This window comes from Hemiscyllium ocellatum, chromosome 20, assembly GCF_020745735.1.
Source record: "Hemiscyllium ocellatum isolate sHemOce1 chromosome 20, sHemOce1.pat.X.cur, whole genome shotgun sequence".
Lineage (NCBI taxonomy): Eukaryota > Metazoa > Chordata > Chondrichthyes > Orectolobiformes > Hemiscylliidae > Hemiscyllium > Hemiscyllium ocellatum.
In genome coordinates, this window is record NC_083420.1 from 49,701,194 (window position 1) to 49,721,650 (window position 20,457).

Consider the following 20,457-nt stretch of genomic DNA (forward strand, 5'->3'; position numbering starts at 1 on the left):
TACACTATCTGCCTCCCTCTCCTACCTTTCCTGGCAGTAACCCATCTACCTGACTGTGTTTTTTCTCGTTTCCTATAGCTGCCATGCATCACACCCCCTAGCCCTGGTAAATCCTTCATTGCCTCTAACTAAAGGAGTAATCTGCCATGGGTATTCAAGGAACTAAGAAAGGCTATCAAATTGAAAGAGAAAGTACACAAAGTGGCCAAGATCAGTGGGAAACTAGATAATTGGAAAAGCTTTAAAGGTTAACAGCCACAAAAAGATCTCTAAAGAAACATAAGATAGGACATGAGAAAAAAACTAGCACAGAATATAAAGACAGATAGCAAATGTTTCTAAAAATATGCAAAATGAGTGAGTGGCTAAAGTAAACGTTGTTCCTTTAGAGGATGAGAAGGGCCATTTAGTTATGGGATATGATGAAATGGCCGAGGCATTGAAGAGATATTTTGTGTTTGTCTTCACAGTGGAGGATATGAATAATGTGCCAGTTATTGACAAAGAGATGAAGGTAGATGAGGACTTGGAAACATTCATTGTTATGGCAGAGGTAGTGTTGGACAAGCTAATGGAGCTAAGTCTCCTAGCCCTGATGAAATACATCCCAGGGTACTAAAAGAGATGGCGAGACAAATAGCAAGTGCACTTGTGGTAATTTTCCAAAATACACTGGACTCTGGGATAGTTCCAGTAAATGGGGTAAATAGCAAATGTGACGACACTGTTTATAAAGGATGGAAGACAAAAGATGTGAATTTATCGACCAGTTAGCTTAACTTCTGTAGTAGGGAAATAGCTTGAGTCTGTTATCAAGTACGAAATGGCAAGGCATCTGGATGGAAATTGTCCCATTGAGCAGACGTAGCACGGGTTCATGAAAGTTGGGTCATGCTTAACAAATTTTTTGGAATTCTGTGAAGATATTACAAGTTTTGTGGACAACGGGCACCCAGCAAATGTGGTGTACCTAGATCTCCAAAAGGCATTCAACAAGGTGCTGCTGAAGAGACTGCTTCATAAAATAAGGACGCATGGAGTTAGGGGTCAAGTATTAGCGTGGATAGCAGAATGGTTGAAAGGAAGCAAAGAGTGGGAATAAATGAGTACTATTCTGGTTGGTAGTCAGTAACTCGGGGTGTTCCTCAGGGATCAGTGTTGGGACCACAATTATTCACATTTTATATTGATGATTTGGAGTTGTGTAATGTGTAGTGTGTAGTGTGTCAAAGTTTGCACATGACACTAAGATGAGTGACAGAGCAAAGTGTGCAGAGGACTGTAAAACTTTGCAGAGGAACATAGATGCTTTAAATGAGTGGCCAAAGGTCTGGCAAATGGAATACAATACTAATAAATGTGAAGTCATCCAATTTGCTAGGAGTAACAGTAAAAAGTACTATTACTTGAATGGTAAAATGTTGCAGCACGCTGCTGTTGTAAAAGGACCGGATGTCCTTGTGCTTGAATCACAGAAGGTTGGAGGACTGTGTGTACAACAGGTAATTAGGAAGGCAAATGGAATTTTGTCCTTCATTGCAAAAGGGATTGAGTTTAAAAGCAGAGGACTTATGTTGCAGCTGTACAAGGTGCTGGTGAGACCACATCCAGAGAACTGTGTGCACTTTTGGTCTACTTCCATGAGAAAGATTACACTGGCACTGGAGGGGGTGCAGAGGATATTTGCTAGGTTCATTAGTTGAGGGGGTTGCTTTATAAGGAGAGACTGAGTAGGCTGGGATTATATTCATTGAAATTTAGAATAATGAGAGGGAATCTAATAGAAACATATAAAATTATGAAGGGAATAGCCTCAAAATTAGGGGGAAGCAGATTTAGGACTAAAATGGAGAAGGAACTTCTTCACCCAGAGGGTTGCAAAACTATGGAATTATCTGCCCAGTGAAGTAGTTGATGCACTTTAGTAAATGTTTTTGAAGCAAAGATAGATCCTTTTTTGAACAATAAAGGTTATGGTGAGAGGGTGGTAAGTGGAGCTGAGGCCACCGAAGGATCAGCCATAATCTTATTGAATGGCGGAGCAGGTTTGAAGGGCCAGGTGGCCTACACCTGCTCCTGGTTCTTATGTTGTTTATGTTCTAACTGCTGCTCCAGCCAATCCACGTGACCTGATAGGATTCACAACCAAATACACATTACTGCAGACATAATCATTAGTAACATGGAAACTATCCCTAATCTCCCACATTCAATAGGAATAGCACATCTTTGCACCTTAACAATCTACAGAAAATAGCACAGTCTTACTGCACTAAAAAAAATTGCTCCAGGCTAACTTAGTACCCATGTTTTGTTTTTAATTTTTAATCAAGAGACAGACCTAAGTAAAACTTATAACCAAAAAGAACCCACTCTGCTCACTATTTTAGGAAAAAAGACAGGAAGGTTACACTTACAAACCATGCACTTGTCTGCTCCTGTGCTATGAGTGCGCTCACACGGGTTCTTCCAATGCCAGCTGTGAATTTTGCTGTTTGTTAAAGGCAGTAGCTATGCAAATTCACTGTTTTCAGTCAGCAGTGTAGGTTTCTGTTTCTCCTGCACTCCCACTCTTCTGCCCGCCTTCTCGCTCTCTCACTAACCATGTGGTCGCTACCTTTGTTTTCTTCCTCCTTTTTAAAGTGCCATTGTTTCGATCTTTTTTTATCCCCTAAGTTCCAGAACAATGCAACAGCTTACAAAACAGGAATTACTGTGTCAGGAATTGGAGCAAATCACCTCCAACATACAGCCACAATTTTTCCTGTCCTCCACTTTGGATTTTGTTTCACAATTTGGCTCTTAGCGTTATCATATTCCATTTTACCTACTTTGTCTTTTGTCAAATCCTTTGCAGACCCCTGTTCGACAAATTCGACCTCCTATCATCATCCGACCTGCGTCGGAATGGCGAAACATGCAACAGGAGGAACAGCCAAGGGAAAACCATGGAGGAAATGAAAACTTTCAGGAGGACCGGAGTTGCATCTTGGTGGCTCAGCATAAAATTACATCCAATATCGTGGAAGTAAAGGCAGAACCTCTAGCCCAACCTCAGTTGGCCGCCAAAAACCAGGAGATTGAAGCAGTTGAACAGCATCATATTGCACAAAGGAATCAAGAACAAAATCAGGTGGACCCTGGAGTAGCTGTTGGTCCCACTGAGGATGTGCAGGCTCCAGAAGTCCAAGCAGATGAAACTAAACTATTGGGCATTCCACTTTTTCCAGCAGCTAAAGTGATGGAAGCAGAACAGGAAGATGCTTCAGTAACACTGGTGAGGGAACAAGATCCTGTGTTCCCTCGGCCAGATATTTTACAGGATCCTGTAAGAGAACAAATTCAGCAAGTTGATAATGAACTCGGGCAGGGACACCAAGGGGAGGATGTATTAGGAAATATAATAATGGACTTGGAGAATTTTGAGGAAGCTGCTGGTGAAGGCAAGGAAATCTTAAGGTCACTTGTGAAAGAAACAGTAAGTGTTTATCTTTGTGTATTATGCTCAGTCAGTGTAATTTGTTTTAATGTTTGACAAACCAACTAATTGTACTATTCCTGATGTGTTTCCGCTATTTCTAGCAGAAGTGTTGGTACTTGAGACCTCGCCTAGAGTATTTTCAACAGGTTTTAACAACTTTGTCTTTCCTACGCATCTTTTATATCTCTTGATGTAGACTGCACCCCATTTCCTGACTACGGTTTAGAGGCCTGTACATAACTCAAATTATTTTTTGTTTTACCTTTGCAGTTCCTCAATTCTACCCACAAAGATTGTACACCATCTTACCCTACTTCTTTTCTTACCTCTGCCCACCTGCCTATCTTTCTAAGATTACAAAGGGATCTTGATCAAATGGGTCAATTGGCTGAAAAATGGCAGATGAAATTCAATCTGGATAAATGCATGGTATTGTATTTTGGTACAACAAACCAAGGGTAGGGCTTACACAATTAATGGTGGGGCATTGCAGAGTGTTGTAGAACAGAGAGACCGAGAAGTTCAGTTACACAACTCTTTAAAGTTTGCATCATATCGACAGTGGTTAAAAAGGCAGTTAGCACCCCTGCCTTCACTGCTCAGTCCTTTGAGTAGAGGAGTTGAGAAATCAAGTTGAGGTTATATAGAACATTGGTGATGCCTCTGTTGGAATAGTGTGTCCAGTTCTGGTCACCCAGTTAAAGGAAGGATTTTATCAAGGACTGACAGGGTTCAGAAGAGATTTACCAGGATGTTGCCGGGTGTGAAGGTCTGAGTTGTAAAGAAAAGCTGCATAGACTAGGACTTTTTTTTTCACTGGAGCGGAGGAGGTAGAGAGGCAACCTTACACAAGTTCATAAACTAATGAGGGGTATAGATAGAGTTAATGGTAACTGTTTTTTCCCCAAGATGGGCAATTTCAGGGCTAGGAGGTACATTTTTAAAGTGAGAGAAGAGAGATTTAATAATGATGTGAGGGCAACTTTTTTTTACACAAGGTGGTTTGCATGTGGAGTGAACTTCCTGAGGAACTGGTGGATGTGTGTAAAACTATAACATTTAGAAGACATTTGGTTAAGTACATGAATAGAAAAGTTTTGTGGGGATATGGGCCAGGAGCAGACATGTGGAACAACTTTAGATTGCGAATATGTTTGGTATGGATTGGTTGGAGCATATGGTCTGGTTCCATGCTGTATGACTCTACTTAGAATATCGAACATTACAGTGCCGTACAAGCCCTTCGGACCTCGATGGTTCCATAGGTTAGCGCAACAATCAGAAGCCCATCTATCCTACACTCTTCCATTAACGTCCATATGTTTATCCAATGAGTATTTAAGTCCCTTAAAGTTTGTGAGTCTACTACTGTTGCAGGCAGGGCATTCCACACCCCTACTCCTCTCTGACTAAAGAACCTACCACTGACATCTGTCCTTTATCTATCACCCTTCAATTTAAAGCTATGTCACCTCGTGTTAGCCATCACCATCCAAGGAAAAAGGCTCTCACTGTCCATCCTATCCAACCCTCTGATCATCTCAAATGTCTCAATTAAGTCACCTCTCAACTTTCTCTCTAATGAAAACAGCCTCCAGTTGTTCAGCATCTCCTCATAATGCCTTCGCTCCATACCAGATGACATCCTAGTAAACCTCCTCTGAATCCTTTCCAAACCTGCCACACCCTTCCTATAATACGATGACCAGAACTGTACGGAATTGTCCAAATACGACCTCACCAGAGTTTTGTATGTCTGCAACATGACCTTGTGGTTTCGAAACTCGATCCCATTACCAATAAAAGCTAACACACTGTACGCCTTTTTAACGACCTGAGTGTCAACTTTCAGGGATCTATGTACTTGAACACTGAGATCACTCTGCTCATCTAAGCTACCAAGAATCTTACCATTAGCATCATAGTCTTTATCCCTGTTGCTCCTTCCAAAGTCAATCACCTCACACTTTTCCGCATTCAACTCCATTTGCTACCTCTCAGCCTAGCTCTGCAGCTTATCTATGTCCCTCTGCAACCTTCAACACCCTTCGGCACTGACCGCAACTTAGCGTCATCTGTAAATTTACTAACCCATCCTTCTACGCCCTCATCCAGGTCATTTATAAAAATGACAAACAGCAGTGGCTCCAAAACAGATCATAGAGGTACACCACTAGTAACTGAACTCCAGGATGAACATTTCCCATCAACCACCGCCCTCTGACTTTCAGCTAGCCAATTTCTGATCCAAACAGCTGAATCAGCCTGAATCCCATGGCCGCGTGTTTTGTGCAATAGCCCACTATGGAGAATCTTATCAAAAGCTTTACCCTTATCCACCTGTTTGGTCACCTTCTCAAAGTGCTCAATAAGATTTGTGAGGCACGACCTAATGGATAGGCAAGGTTCAGAGAGATATGGGCCAAACACAGGCAAAGAGTATGAATTCAATTTAGGAAACCTGGTCAGCGTGGATGAGTTGGACTAAAGAGCCTGTTTCTGTCCTCTACGATTGTATAATTAGTTGAATTATGAAGCAAGTTTAATAAGTGGAGTGGCCTATTCTCCTGACTATTTATGATCTTATGAGACAGCCATACCACAAAAAGAATAAATTTCATGTTTGTCAGGTTTTTAATCTTGCTCACTGAGGACCTGAGAGCAAGTAATTCATGAGTGCACAGAGATAGGTGTTGGGCTTTTTAACCCTGAAGCCTTTTCTGCCAGTCAATGAGGTTATGGCTGCTCAGTGAGTTTAGTCCTCATAGCCATATTTTCCCTGTACTTCTAATATGTTTGGTTAAATACAATCTGCCATCAATTACCATGAGCAGAACAATGTGAAATTGCTCCCAACTTTTACGTGGAGATATTGCCTGATTCCACTCAACAGTTGGATTCTAATTTGCGGACCACAGCCCTTGAGTCCGGAATAGTCAGCCAGCTTATTTCTACTCTCTTGTTTTCCTTTTAATGTCTTGAAAGCTGTTCCAAATTTCAAGGAATAAAACCCTAATTTTTGTTTTTTTTTAATATTTTAATACTTGGAGTGTTGGCTTTCTTTTTCCTGCAGTAAATCCAAGCTGCAGTCCCTTCAAGCACAATATTATCCTTTCTAATGTCTCAAACAGAACTCTGCATTGTATTCCAGATGGTCTAACTGGGCTTTGTATAGCTGAAGTATACCTTCCGCTCTTCTAGATATAAAGGCCAGCATTCCATTAGACATTTGGTTATTTTCACTGCATGACAGTTTAATGATCTGTGTATCCAGATCCCAAATCTGTTTGCACCTTTTTTTTATAGCTTCCCACTGTTACAAGTGTATCTTATTCTATCGTTGAGTCAAAAGTGGATAAACTAAGATTTGCATGTTTGAATTCCATTTGCAACAGTTTTGTCCATTCATTAACCCACTCATATTACTATGCAATGCTTCCATCTTACCTGAAGGATGGGCCCTCTGAGTGTGCTACACTCCTTCCACTGATGTGTTTACCTAGATTATCTACTGAAGTGGAACTTCAACCCCAAAGTCAAGTTTTTGAGAAAGAATACAATCAAAAATTCTTTCCAGAAGTCTCACCCAGAACTCTTCATAGTATTCCAGATGTCTAGCTCTGTGACAAATTTTATGCTTTGAATTCTGATAACTTTGGGGAATCTCAGCATTGCTTTTGTGTATTTATGAAATCAGATTTAAAATACTCAGTTGCTTTTATTGATTTGATTTTCAGCAATCTGATACCAATTGAATGTTCTCTTTTGTTCATACATGGTGCTAAAGTGGGCAGGGCTATTGTTTAAAAGTTTTCCTGGCACTTTTTAAAATCTGTTTACTTATTTGTAGTAGCCTTCAAAAAAAATTTATATTATTTGTATCTTTTTCACGGCATTTACAAGCTAGCTTAAACTTCATACCTTGACTCGGCTAATCTTAATCAGCAGTGTTTAACATCACTCTTTTGTCTGACTTTTCTTCATAATAATTTGATTACCATTTCAGATGCACAAATCTAGTGTATTCCTGAAACCCAAGGATTTGTGAAGATTTTATTTTTGATTTTATTTTCTTTGTCCAGTATGTATAACAAGACCCTTCTTTGTAGAAGACTTTAACACACATACTGAGTTGTCGAAATAGAGATCTTTTCACTTAATCTCAAGTTGTTTTACTATGGTTTAGTCATGTCACAGCCATTGCAGTACTTAATAAATCACCAAACAGTAAATAATGCAATGCAGAGGTCTTTTATATTGTGTAATCATGACTACTTTAAATGATCAGTAACGTAGAAAAAAAGTTACAGAATGTTACATTAAATGTAATTGTAATGTTAGCAGTACAAAAATATTGCTGGAATGTGAAAGTTCAAACAGATGGCTTTGCTGATCAAGAATGATCTGGGAAAAGCGAGCAGCTGAAAGGCTGCCATTTTAACCTTCATGTAACTGCATTTATTTATCCAAATGGTTCCAGCCATCATTTTTGTCTTTGTCCCAACTGAATATATTGGCTTACATGTAATATTTAAGAGACGACAGCATCGACTTTGGCTAAGTAGTTGCACTGTTGTTGCACTTATAAGATTGTGGACTCGGTCACCTTTTGAGATGTTCTACTGGAGTACCGGGGAGTGTGCTGCATTGTTGGAGAAGCTGCGTTTAGAGTAAGACATTAAACCGGGGTCTCGCCTACACTGTCAAATGGATGCAAAAGATTTCTTGGCACTGCAAGGATAAAGACAGGGGCATTTCCTTCATTTTATGGACCAATATTTATCCTTCAAGAAATAATCGATCTGTTCTTATCAATTTATATTTTGTTTTATGGTTGACGGGATCTAGTTATACTGAAATTGACTACTGTGTTTTCGATGTTACAAAATACTCATTGCCAGTGACAGTCACAATAGTTATAATTTAGATACAGGTTTGGCCTTTTAATGAACCTATAAATAATTTGCAATTCTCCTGTAAAATCTGGTATTCCATCTTGCTGCAGTACTGTTTCTTTCTGGAATCTAATTGCATCACCAGAGGCTGGGATTAACTTCTGTTTGCATGGAGCTAAACTACTTTCTCTGGTCTTCGTTTCTTTCTTTGCCTCATCATTAGTTACAAAACAAATGCTTTTTACTTGGTTCATCTGATCTTTTGGTTCCTAAACTGGATTTTTTTCTCATTCGTAATCCCTTCAAATTTGTTACAGCTTTTGAATATGCCAGCTGTAACACAGTAGACACCCGAGCACCTGGGGGACAGGTATAATATCAATGCCCCTAAACAAGTCATTTTTTGTTGAAAGTTTAGAACATCTTGTCAAGCCCTCAGAGTATTCTCTGTACCACCTAACATAGACCGGGCTTCTCTTCTGTGCTTACTTGCTAATTTCCAATTTGCTTCCAAGTCAGGCAGTCCCCTTAATTTTTGAAATTCTAATCCTAGTTTTCCAATCTGTCCCTGATCTGATCTCCCTATTCCATTAATCATTTGCAGTCTTAAGGCCTCCTGCGATCTCTGAGTCATTAAGTCATACAGCATAGAAACAGACTCTTTACTGACCATGTTCCCAAACTAAACTAGTCCCACCTGCCTGGTCTTGGCCCATATCCGTTCAAATGGTTAATGTTGGTGAATTTACAAACGTTGTAACTGTATCTGAATCTACTATTTTCTCTGACAGGTCATTCCACACATCAACCACTCTCTGTGTAAAGAAAGATGCTCCTCTCACTTTAAATATGCCCCCTAGTTTTGAACCCCCCCCCAAAAAAAAAGGAAAGACCATAGTTATTCACCTTATCCATGCCTCTTGTGATTTTATAAACCTCAGTAAGTTCACCCCCTCGATATCCTATGCTCCAATGAAAAACGTCCGAGCCTTTACTGTCTATTTTTATAACTTTAATCCTCCATTCCTGGCAATATCCTGGTAAATGTTTTCTGAACCCTCTCCAGTTTAGTCATTGCCTTCCTATAAATAGGGTGACCAGAAATGCACACAGTATTCCAGAGGAGGCCTCATCGATGTCCTGTACAACCTAAACATGACATCCCAATTCCTAGATTCAGATGTCTGAACGATGAAGGCAAGCGTGCTGAACGCCTTCCTAACCACCCTGTCCACCTGTGATGCAAATTTCAAAACATTGTGCACCTGAACTTCGAGGACTCTGTTTTACAAACTACCCAAGGCCCTTCTGTTAATTACGTAAGTCCTGTTCTTGCTTGTATTGCCAAAATGAAATACCTTTTATTTATCCAAATCAAGCTCCATCTGCCCCCCTCAGTCCATTGACCCAATTGGTGACGATTTATTTGTAATCTTAGATAACCACCTTCACTGTCTGCTATACCGCCATCTGCAAACTTATTAACCATGCTTCCTTTATTCTTATCCAATTCATTTATATCAATGACAAACAAAAATGAACCCATTACTGATCCCTGTGGAACATTGCTGGTGATAGGCCTCCAGTCTGAAAAACAATCCCCCTCCACCACCCCCTCTCCAATCATAAAGCCAATTTTGTATCCAATTGGCAAGCTTGCACTGAATCCCATGTGATCTAACTTTGCTAATTAGTCTACCATATGGAACCTTGTTGAAGGCTTTAGCAGTCTTTTCTTTTTGCATAATCTTTGGAATTCAATCCCCATGGCCTCGACCACCACCTTCACAGCGGTGAAAGGTTCACTTTTCAGCAAGCTTTTTATCACCCTTCCTGGTATCATCTTGTGTGGCTCTGTGTCTAATTGTTTCTGAAGCACTTTGGGAAATTTTACTGCGTTATGAATGTCACATAAATGCACACTTTTGTATAGACATTTAATTTTTGTGTCTGGAGATATGTAGAGAGAGTTGATTGAAGCATTTGTCAAAATCTGTAGCGGTGGGTTGTATTTTGTTTAAAATTCCTGTCTTCTTTCAGCGAAGATGCAGCAATGGTTCTTTTTACTTGAATAAATGTTTTTGCAGAGAAGTCACAACTGTGTTTGGAAGTGAACTGCTGTGTAGGTCATGAGCGAACTGACCTTGTAAGAAATTATGGGAAAGCTGACTTCACTGGAGTAATCTAATTTGTAGGTTGAGAAGAAAGGGCTGGTTAATCCACTATTAAACACCGTAGAACAAATTAGACACATACTTGACTGTAAATGAATTTATTTTGGTAATTTTCTAAAAATCTAAAATGGCAAATTTTCTTGATTTGTAACCTCAGCCTCATATATACTATACACCGTTGTTGCCATCAAACCAATGGGTCAACTTTAGTTCAATGACTAAGAGAGCATGCCAGGAGCAGCACGAGGTTTTTCGAAAATATAAGTGCCAATCCAGTGAAGGTGTAACATAGGACTCTGTACCTGATAAGTGATAAAAAAATAAGTGATCCCAAAACCAATGGATGAGGTCAAATCTCTGCAAACATGCCACCTCAAGAAGGCTGGTAGGCAATGCAAGCGAACTGGAGAATGGGGTTGCGTTCTTGATGACTGAACTCAGTGCATGTGGCAAAGATCAAGCCTCAATGTTTGCAACTAGTTTTAAGCAAAATTGTTGAGTCATCTCAGCCATCTCCTAATGTCCTCATTGCACATTGGCACCCTTGGGTAAACTTCACTCCAACAATATCAAGAAACGATGAAGCGAATGTGATATAGCAAAGGCCCCAACACTTTCAAATCTGGGGTATTGAGGAGTTGTATTCTCGAAGCCACACCTGTTGCCAAGCTCTACCAGCACAAATGCAATATTCACATTGACCTAGTGAAGTGAAAAAATTGTCTGGAATGGCATGTCTGCAAAAGCAAGACAAATCTGACCTGCCCAGTTATTGTCCCATCAGTCTGTTCTCAGCATAAGTATGATGGTTGGGTTTGTCAGAAAGTTTATCAAGCAGCAATTGTTGAGCAATAACCTGTTGACTGCAGCTAAATTTAGTATCTTCCAAGATCACACTGTTCCATATTTCTTGATCTGAACATCGGTGAAAGAGCTGAATTTGAGGTGGTATCAGAGTAACTTAATGTCAAAGCCAAGAATCCCAAATACAAAATTCATGTGTAAACTTCAAGTACATGGGATTGGAGTTAGTGTACAGAGAAGGATAGAAAATGAGTTAGCAGATAGGAAACACAGTAGAAATAAATGTATCATCTTTTTTGAATGGCAGACAGTGACCACATATGTCATGATGTGAGTTGGACAGGTTGAGTGACAGGGCAAATGCACATGTAATATAATGTGGATAAATGTGAGGTTATCCACTTTGATAGCAAAAATGGGAAGACACATTGAGAGAGGAGAATGTTCAGTGTCCTGGCTGTCCTTGTGCACCAGTAACTGAAAGTAAGTGTGCAGATGCAACAGGTAGTAAAGAAGGCAAACTGTATGATTGTCTTTGTAGTGAGAGGATTCGAGTACGGGAATGAGATGTCTACTGGAAGTCTTGAGGATAGAACCAGTTGAGTTAATTTGGGGAGGAACCAGTAGATATGGTTTATTTGGACTTTCAGAAGGCTTTTGATAGTGTTCCATGTAAGAGATTAATGCATAAATTAAAGTACATGGGATTGGGGTTAGTGTATTGAAATGGATAGAAAATTCATACCAGACAGGAGGCAAAAGAGTAGGAATAAATGGGTCTTTTTCTAAATAGTAGGCAGTGACTGGTGGAGCACTGCAGGGATTGATACCAGGAGTCCAGCAATTTGCAACATGGTCATGATTTTGGATGAGGGAACTAAATGTATGATCGAAATTTGCAGATAATTTGGAGCTGGGTGGAAGAGTGAGCAGTGAAGAGGATGCGGAGGTGTTGCAGTGTGATTTGGATAGTCTCTGTGGGTAAATGCATGGCCGATGCAGTAAATGCGGATAAATGTGAGGTTATCTGCTTCGGTAGCAAATATATGAAGGATTATGAGCAAGAGTTACAGCTGGGGGAAGGGAAATAACGATGCAATCAGAAAAGATTTAGGAAGCGTAGAATAGGGAAGGAAACTGCAGGGGATGAGCACATTAAAAATGTGGAGCTTATTCAAGGAAAAGCTCCTGTGTGTCCTAGATAAGTATGTACCTGTCAGGCGGGGAGGAAGATATAGAACGTTTGAGCTTTGGTTTACTAAGGAAGTGGAATCCCTGGTCAAGAAGAAGGCGGCGGCTAATGTTAGGACAAAATGTGACAACTCAGGGCGCTTGAGGGTTACAAGGAAGTCAGGAAAGACCTAAAAAGAAAGCTCAGAAGAGCCAGGAGGAGACATAAGAAGTTGTTGGTGGATAGGATCAGGGTTAACCCTAAGGCTTTCCATAGTTATGTCAGGAATAGAAAAATGACGAGAGTTAAATTAGGGCCAATCAAGGATAGTGGGAAGTTGTGTGGGGAGTCGGAGGAGATAGGGGAAGCACTAAATAAATATTTTTCAACGATAGAAAATGAAAATGTTGGCGAGGAAGATACAGAGATACTTGCATCTCGACTCGAAGAGATTGAGGTTCGCAAGGAAGAGGTATTAGAAATACTGCAAAGAGTGAAAAAAGACCGAGTCCCTGGGCCAGATGGGATCTATCCTAGGATCTTCTGGGAAGCAAGGAAAGACATTGCCGAGCCTTTGGCAGTGATCTTCAAATCATCATTGTCTACAGGAATAGTGCCTGAGGACTGGAGGAAAGCAACTGTGGTTCCCTTGTTCAAAAAGGGTAGTAGAGACAACCCTGGTAACTACAGACCAGCGAGTCTCACTTCAGTTGTTGGTAAAGTGTTGGAAAAGGTTATAAGAGATAGGATTTATAACCATCTAGAAAAGAATAATCTGATCAGGGACAGTGAGCACGGTTTTGTGAAGGGTAGGTCGTGCCTAACGAATCTTACAGACTTTTTTGACAAAGTGACCAAACAGGTAGATGAGAGTAAACCGGTTGATGTGGTGTATATGGATTTCAGCAAGGCGTTCGATAAGGTTCCCCACAGTCGGCTATTATACAAAATGTGGACGAATGGAATTGTGGGAAACATAGCAGTTTGGATCAGTAATTGGCTTGCTGAAAGAAAACAGAGGGTTGTAGTTGATGGAACATGTTCATCTTGGTGTCCAGTTACTTGTGGCGTACTGCAAGGGTCGGTGTTGGGTCCACTGCTGTTTGTCATTTTTATAATGACCTGGATGAGGGCTTAGAAGGGTGGGTTAGTAAAGTTGCGGACGACACTAAGGTCAGTGGAGTTGTAGATAGTGATGAAGGATGTAGTTGGTTGCAGAGAGACATAGGATGCAGAGCTGGGCTGAGAGGTGGCAAATAGAGTTTAATGTGGACAAGTGTGAGGTGATACACTTTGGATGGAGTAATCGGAATGCAAAGTACTGGGCTAATGATAAGATTCTTGTGAATGCAGATGAGCAGAGAGATCTCGGTGTCCACGTACACAGATCCCTGAAAGTTGCCACCCAGATTGACAGGGTTATTAAGAAGGCATACAGTGTTTTGGCCTTTTATTAACAGAGGGATCGAGTTCCGGAACCAGGAGGTTATGCTGCAGCCAGACAAAGCTCTGGTACGGCTGCACTTGGAGTATTGTGTCCAGTTCTGGTCACCGCATTATAAGAAGGATGTGGAAGCTTTGGAAAGGGTGCAGAGGAGATTTACTAGGATGTTGCCTGGAATGGAAGGAATGTCTTATGAGGAAAGACTGAGGGCGTTGAGGCTGTTCTCGTTAGAGAGAAGGAGGTTGAGAGGTGACTTAACAGAGATGCATAAGATAATCAGAGAGTTAGATAGGGTGGACAGGGAGAGCCTTTTTCCAAGTATGGGAACGGCAAACACGAGGGGACACAACTTTTAAAGTGAAGGGAGACAGGTATAAGACAGATGTCAGAGGTAATTTCTTTACTCAGAATGTAGTGATGCTTTGCCTGCAACAGTAGTAGATTCGCCAAGTTTAAGTGCGCTTAAGTCGTCATTGGACAGGCATATGGACGTACATGGAACAGTGTAGGTGAGATGGGCTTCAGATTAGCATGACAGGGTGGCGCAACTTCGAGAGCCAAAGGGCCTGTACTGCGCTGTAATGTTCTATGATTATTATTTGAATGGCTGTAAATTGAGTACAGTGAGTAAAATGATCAAATTGCAGGGCATACCTGATGGGCCGAATGGCCTAATTGTATTCATTTTCTTATGGTCTTGTGTTGTATTCAATGACACCAGGATATCCCCATGTAGTACTGAAAGTAAAGTGCACAGGTGTAGCATGTAGTAAAGAAGACAAACTTTATGTTGGCCACCTTAGCGAGAGGATTCGATACATTGGCAAGATGTCTTACTGCAATTATCGAGGGCATGGGTGAGGCCCCATCTGGAATAATGTGTAGAGTTTTGGTCTTCATATCTGATACCGGGCATTCTTGCAGTAGAAGGAGTAAACCGAATTGATTCCTGGAATGGAAGGATTGATGTGTGAGGATGGTTTGAGTATTCACTGGAGTTGAGAAGAATGAGGAGAGAAGCTCACAAAACCGATAACATTCTCACAGTGAATGAGACAGAATAGATGCAAGGAGGATGTTCCAGATGGTAAGGGAGTCCAGAACCAAGGGTCATAGTTGAAGGATAAGGGGTAAGAGGATTGAGAGGAGGAAAAATGTTATCACCCAAAGAGTGGTGAGCCTGTGGACTTCACAACTACAAAATGGTTGAGACCAAAACATTGTGTTTTCAAGAACGAGGTAGATATAGTTCTTGTGGCTGAAGCCATCAAGGGATATGGGGGAAGGGCAGGATTAGGGTATTGGGTTCAATGTTCAGCCATATTATATTGAATGAATGAGCAGGTGCAAAGGGTCAGGTGGCCTCTTGCTGCTCCTATCTTTTATGTTTCTCATTCTATGTTTTTTTGTAACCCTTACAAAATGAAAGGAATTGGGGATGAATGGAAAACTGTGTGGCTACTAGGAGCAGGTCAGTGGCTAGGAATTGTGTGGCAACTCACCCAGTGTTTCCCCACAGCTGGTTCACTATCAACAAGGTACAAGTCAAGAATGTGATGGAGTGCTCTCCACTTGCCTGTGTGAGAATGCAACTCCAGAAACACTCAAAAGCAACTCAAAGACAGCACTCAGTGCAAAACAATTGGCTTGATCAGCACCCTTTTCACCACCTCTGCACTGTGATGGTAATATGCATCTTGTATATGCATTTTGCTGAGACTTTTTCAAAATATCTCAAGCTGTGACCCCTCTTTGTGGGAGGATAAAGGAACTCGTATATCACTGACCTAGCTTGGAACTGTAATTTCACTCCTTCGCTCGCTGAAAACCTGATTGCAGTTCCCATACCACAATGACTTCTGTTCAAGAAAGTATCATATGAACTTCACAAGTGATATTGCTGATAAATGCTCACCTTGCAAACGATGACTACACCCACAAATTATACAAAATATACTTTTACCTCTCGTGGCTTATGTTTTGAACCCTCCAGACTAATAATGGTTTGATTTTTTTTTGCGCTGGCTAGGTGTCAAATGAAATGATATATAGGGTTGGACAGCATTGACCCGTTTTGTTGGGAGCTGTATGTCATTGAATAGCAAGAGGTCTCTGTAACTCATAATTAGTCAAATATTGTGGAAGTCTCGGCAGTGACTCTTATGGAAAAATGGTCACCCCCTCTTCCAACTTTTCAGAATTTTTTATCCAGAGTCTCAGTTGCCATAGTTTTGGGGTTAATGGAACAATTTAGTGCAATGGACTTTGGAAGTTCAGTTTGGTTTCAAAATACAGAAATTCTTTGTTTGTAATATTCGGCTAATCAAGATTTTGCATTTCTAGCGTGGTATTTTAATTCAGCTTGACTTTTACAGGTGAATCTGTTCCCTGATATCGAAGAACAGTTTGTTGAAGAACTGATAACGACAAAAGAAATCTGGGATTTAAATGTGTAAGTCATTCTAATCATTAGATGGAGGAATATGTGATACTGTGATTTGTGGAAAATAGAGGTAACGATAAAGTCGCCAATATCATGGTGGACCATAGAGCTGTTCTCTTATTAGAGGCGACTGGTGATGGTTTCACCTGAGGGTCACTATACCTCAGGCAATGGAAGAGGTTAAGAAGTGCAGGCCTTGAGGATGACAATTGTGGGAATTGATGCAAACTGGCCATCCAGCCAACTGAGCTAACTGACCCCGAAAACACACAGAATGGGGTACTGCAAATGTAACCAATTTAATGTACCCAATAACTTTTCTTGAGTATTGTATTGCTGAGAATGCTGTTTCTCTTGCAGTGGTTCTTGCATATAATTCCACCTCTTCAGAGAGAGAGTTGTTCAAATATTATCAGTTTCAAGCACTGCATATTTGATTTTGTGTTTCTACAATCAGACTACTACAGTGTAGAAGGAAGCTATTTGGTCCATCAAATCTGTAATGCCTGTTTATTAGAGCTAACAAGCTAATCCTACACACTGACTACTTTTTAAAACTTCATTCATGGGATGTGGGTGCCACTGTCTCGGCCAGCATTAATTACCCTAATTGCACAGAGGGCAGTTTAGTGGTATCTATATTGCTGTGGGTCTGGAGTCATATGTAGTCTAGATCAGATAAGGATGGCAGTTTCCTTGCATAAAGGACATGAGTGACTCCGATGTTTTTTTTCTGAAAATTGACAATGATTTTGTGGTCATCATTAGGCCCCTAATTCCAGATATTTAATTCAGACTTCACCATATTATAGAGCAGGATTTGAACCTGGATTAATAGTCTAGTGATAATATCACAAGGTCATCATCTTGCCCTTCTGTATAACCCTTCAATGTTTTTCCTTCCAAGTATGTATCTAAGTCTCCTTTGAAATTTAGTGTTGAATATATTTGAGACTCTTTTTTTTCAGGAAATGCATTCCTGGTCACTTCAATATCCTCAAATAATCTCAACTTCTTTTGCCTGTCACCTGAACACAGTGAGCTCTGGGATCTTGTCCATTTGCTACTGGAAAGTGCCCATCAGAATCCTTCTTGATTTTGATGATATTAAATGTCTTAACATCACGTCAGGCTCACTGCAAACAACTTCTTAAGGCGACACGGTGGCACAGTAGTTAGCACTGCTGCCTCACAGCGCCAGAGACTTGGGTTCAATTCCCACCTTGGGCAACTGTCTGTGTGGAGTTTGCACATTCTCCCAGTGTCTGCGTGGGTTTCCTCCTGGGAGCTCCGGTTTCCTCCCACAGTCCAAAGATATGCAGGTGAGGTGAACTGGCCATGCTAAATTGCCCGTAGTGTTAGGTGAAGGGGTAAATATAGGGGAATGGGTCTGGGTGGGTTGCTGGTTGGAGGGTCAGTGTGGACTTGTTAGGCCGAAGGGCCTATTTCCACACTGTAAGTAATCTAATCTAACCTAATCTAAACAAGCACCCAGCATCTGCAGTCTCTTGACGTAACTGAAACATTTTTAATTTTGGTTCATTTTGATAAGTCTGCTCTGCAACTTTTCTAAGGCTTTGTTATCCTTCTGAAGTGTGGTACCCAAAATTGAACATATTATTCCAGTACTGGCTTTTTAATATAATCTTTTCTTTGACTCTTTGTAACAATGATTCCATTTCTAAGCTAAGCTTCAACCAACATGGTCACTAAAAAGTGCATGACAGCATCATTTTTGTTTTATTCACTTGAGACATGGGCGTCGCTGCCTTGTCAGCGTTTATTCCCTATGCTTGGTTGCCTTTGAAAAGGCGGTGGTGAGCTCCTTTCTTGAACCACAGCACTCCATGTTCTGTAGGCTGTTAGGGAGGGAATTCCAGGATTTTGGCCCAGTGACACTGAAGGTGCTGTAATACATTTTCAAGTCAGGATGGTGAGTGGCTTGGAGGGGACCTTGAAAGTATTGGTGTTCCCATGAATTTGCTACCCTTGTTCTTCTGGATGAAAATGGCTGAGAGTTTGAAAGATGCTGTTTAAGGATTTTAGTGAATCATGGGGTGACTTAGTTCTCCTTTGTTCATTATTTGACTTAACACCTCACTTATGGATCTCTTTGTCTGGTCGCATCATGACTATGATATCAAATTTGTTTAGTTCAAAGTCACAACTGTGAAACTAACATTTGCTACCACAAAAAAATTTTTGACAGCAATGTGTGTGGTCTAAAACTTGATTTTGAGAATAGAACACATTTTCAAGAACACAGGTAGTTGCAGAACATAAAACATATTTGTTACCTTTACAATTTTTTTGAGTTGAAGTGCTTTTTAATGCACAACGTTGTGCAGTTAAATGGAAAGATAAGCAGGAGGATAGCATGTATGCAGGTGGATTCAACCTTGAGGCAGATTAGGAATACAACCAAAAGGAAGGATAACTTAGGACATCTTATGACTTCCAATATCACTAATGATAAGAATGTTAGCATTAAGGCACTTTACATGAATGCTTGTAGCATTCGTAACAAAGTAGATGAACTAACGGCACAGATTATCGTGAATGATTATGATGTGGTAGGCATCACAGAAACATGGTTGCAGGGGGTTCAGGACTGGCAGTTAATCATCCAAGGATTTGCAACTTATCGAAAAGACAGGGAGGTGGGCAGGGGGTGGCCTTGTTAGTTAAGAACAAAATTAAATCTATGGCACTGAATGACATAGGGTCAGATGATGTGGAGTCTGTGTGGGTGGAATTGAGGAACCACAAAGGCAAAAAAAACGTAATGGGAATTATGTACAGACCTCCTAACGTGGTCAGGACCAGGGGCGCAACATGTACCGGGAAATAGAAAAGGCATGTCAGAAAGGCACGGTCACGATGATCATGGGGGACTTCAATATGCAGGTGGACTGGGTAAATAATGTTGCCAGTGGATCCAAAGAAAGGGAATTCTTGGAATGCTTACAGGATGGCTTTTTGGAACAGCTTGTCATGGAGTCCACAAGGGAACAGGCTATTTTGGACCTAGTGCTATGTAATGAACCAGACTTTATAAAAGATCTTAAAGTAAGGGAACACTTAGAAAGCAGCGATCATAATATGGTAGAGTTCAGTCTGCAGTTTGAAAGAGTGAAGGCAAAATCAGATGTAATGGTGTTATAGTTAAACAAAGGTAATTGAGGGCATGAGAGAGAAACTGACGAAAATCGACTGGAAACAGAGCCTAGCAGGGAAGACAGGAGAGCAAAAATGGCAAGAGTTTGTGGGTATAATTGAGAACACAGTACAGAGGTTCATCCCCAAGAAAAGAAAGATTATCTGGGGAGGCATGGCTGACAAAGGAAGTCAGGAAATGTATCAAAGAAAAAGAGAGATCCTGTAAAGTGTCTAAGAGCGCTGGGAACTCAGAAGATTGGGAAGGCTACAAAAACAAACAAAGGGTAATAAGGAAGGAGAGGATCAAATATGAAGGTAGGCTAGCCAGTAATATTAGAAATGATAGTAAAAGTTTCTTTCAATACATAAGAAACAAACGACAGGCAAAAGTAGACATTGGGCCACTTCAAACTGATGCTGGAAGGCTTGTAATGGGAGGTAAGGAAATAGCTGGAGAACCTAATAAGTACTTTGCGTCAGTCTTCACAGTGGAAGACATGAGTAATATCCCAACAATTAAAGGGAGTCAGGGGGCTGAGTTGAGTATGGTTGCCATTACAAAAGAGAGAGTGCTAGAAAAACTAAAAGGTTTTAAAATTGACAAATCTCCTGGCCCCCATTGGGCTACATCCTAGAGTTCTGAGGGAGGTGGCTGAGGAAATAGTAGAGGCATTGGTTGAGATCTTTCAAAAGTCACTGGAGTCAGGGAAAGTCCCGGATGATTGAAAGATGGCTGTTGTAACCCCCTTGTTCAAGAAAGGATCAATAAATAGATGGAAAATTATAGGCCAATTAACCTAACCTCGGCTATTGGTAAAACTCTGGAATCCATTGTTAAGGATGAAGTTTCTAAATTCTTGGAAGAGCAGGGTCGGATTAGAACAAG

General features: G+C 40.7%; 1 protein-coding gene across 4 annotated transcripts in view; it reads left to right on the forward strand.

The window, feature by feature from the left end:
• Positions 1-20,457, forward strand: part of rnf216 (ring finger protein 216) — a 220,346-nt gene that overhangs the window by 50,648 nt on the left and 149,241 nt on the right. For all 4 annotated transcript variants that reach the window (XM_060840343.1, XM_060840345.1, XM_060840344.1 and 1 more), the window contains 2 exons: positions 2,858-3,478; positions 16,345-16,421. In XM_060840343.1, the coding sequence (XP_060696326.1) occupies positions 2,858-3,478; positions 16,345-16,421 (698 nt within the window). The remainder of the gene's footprint in view (positions 1-2,857; positions 3,479-16,344; positions 16,422-20,457) is intronic.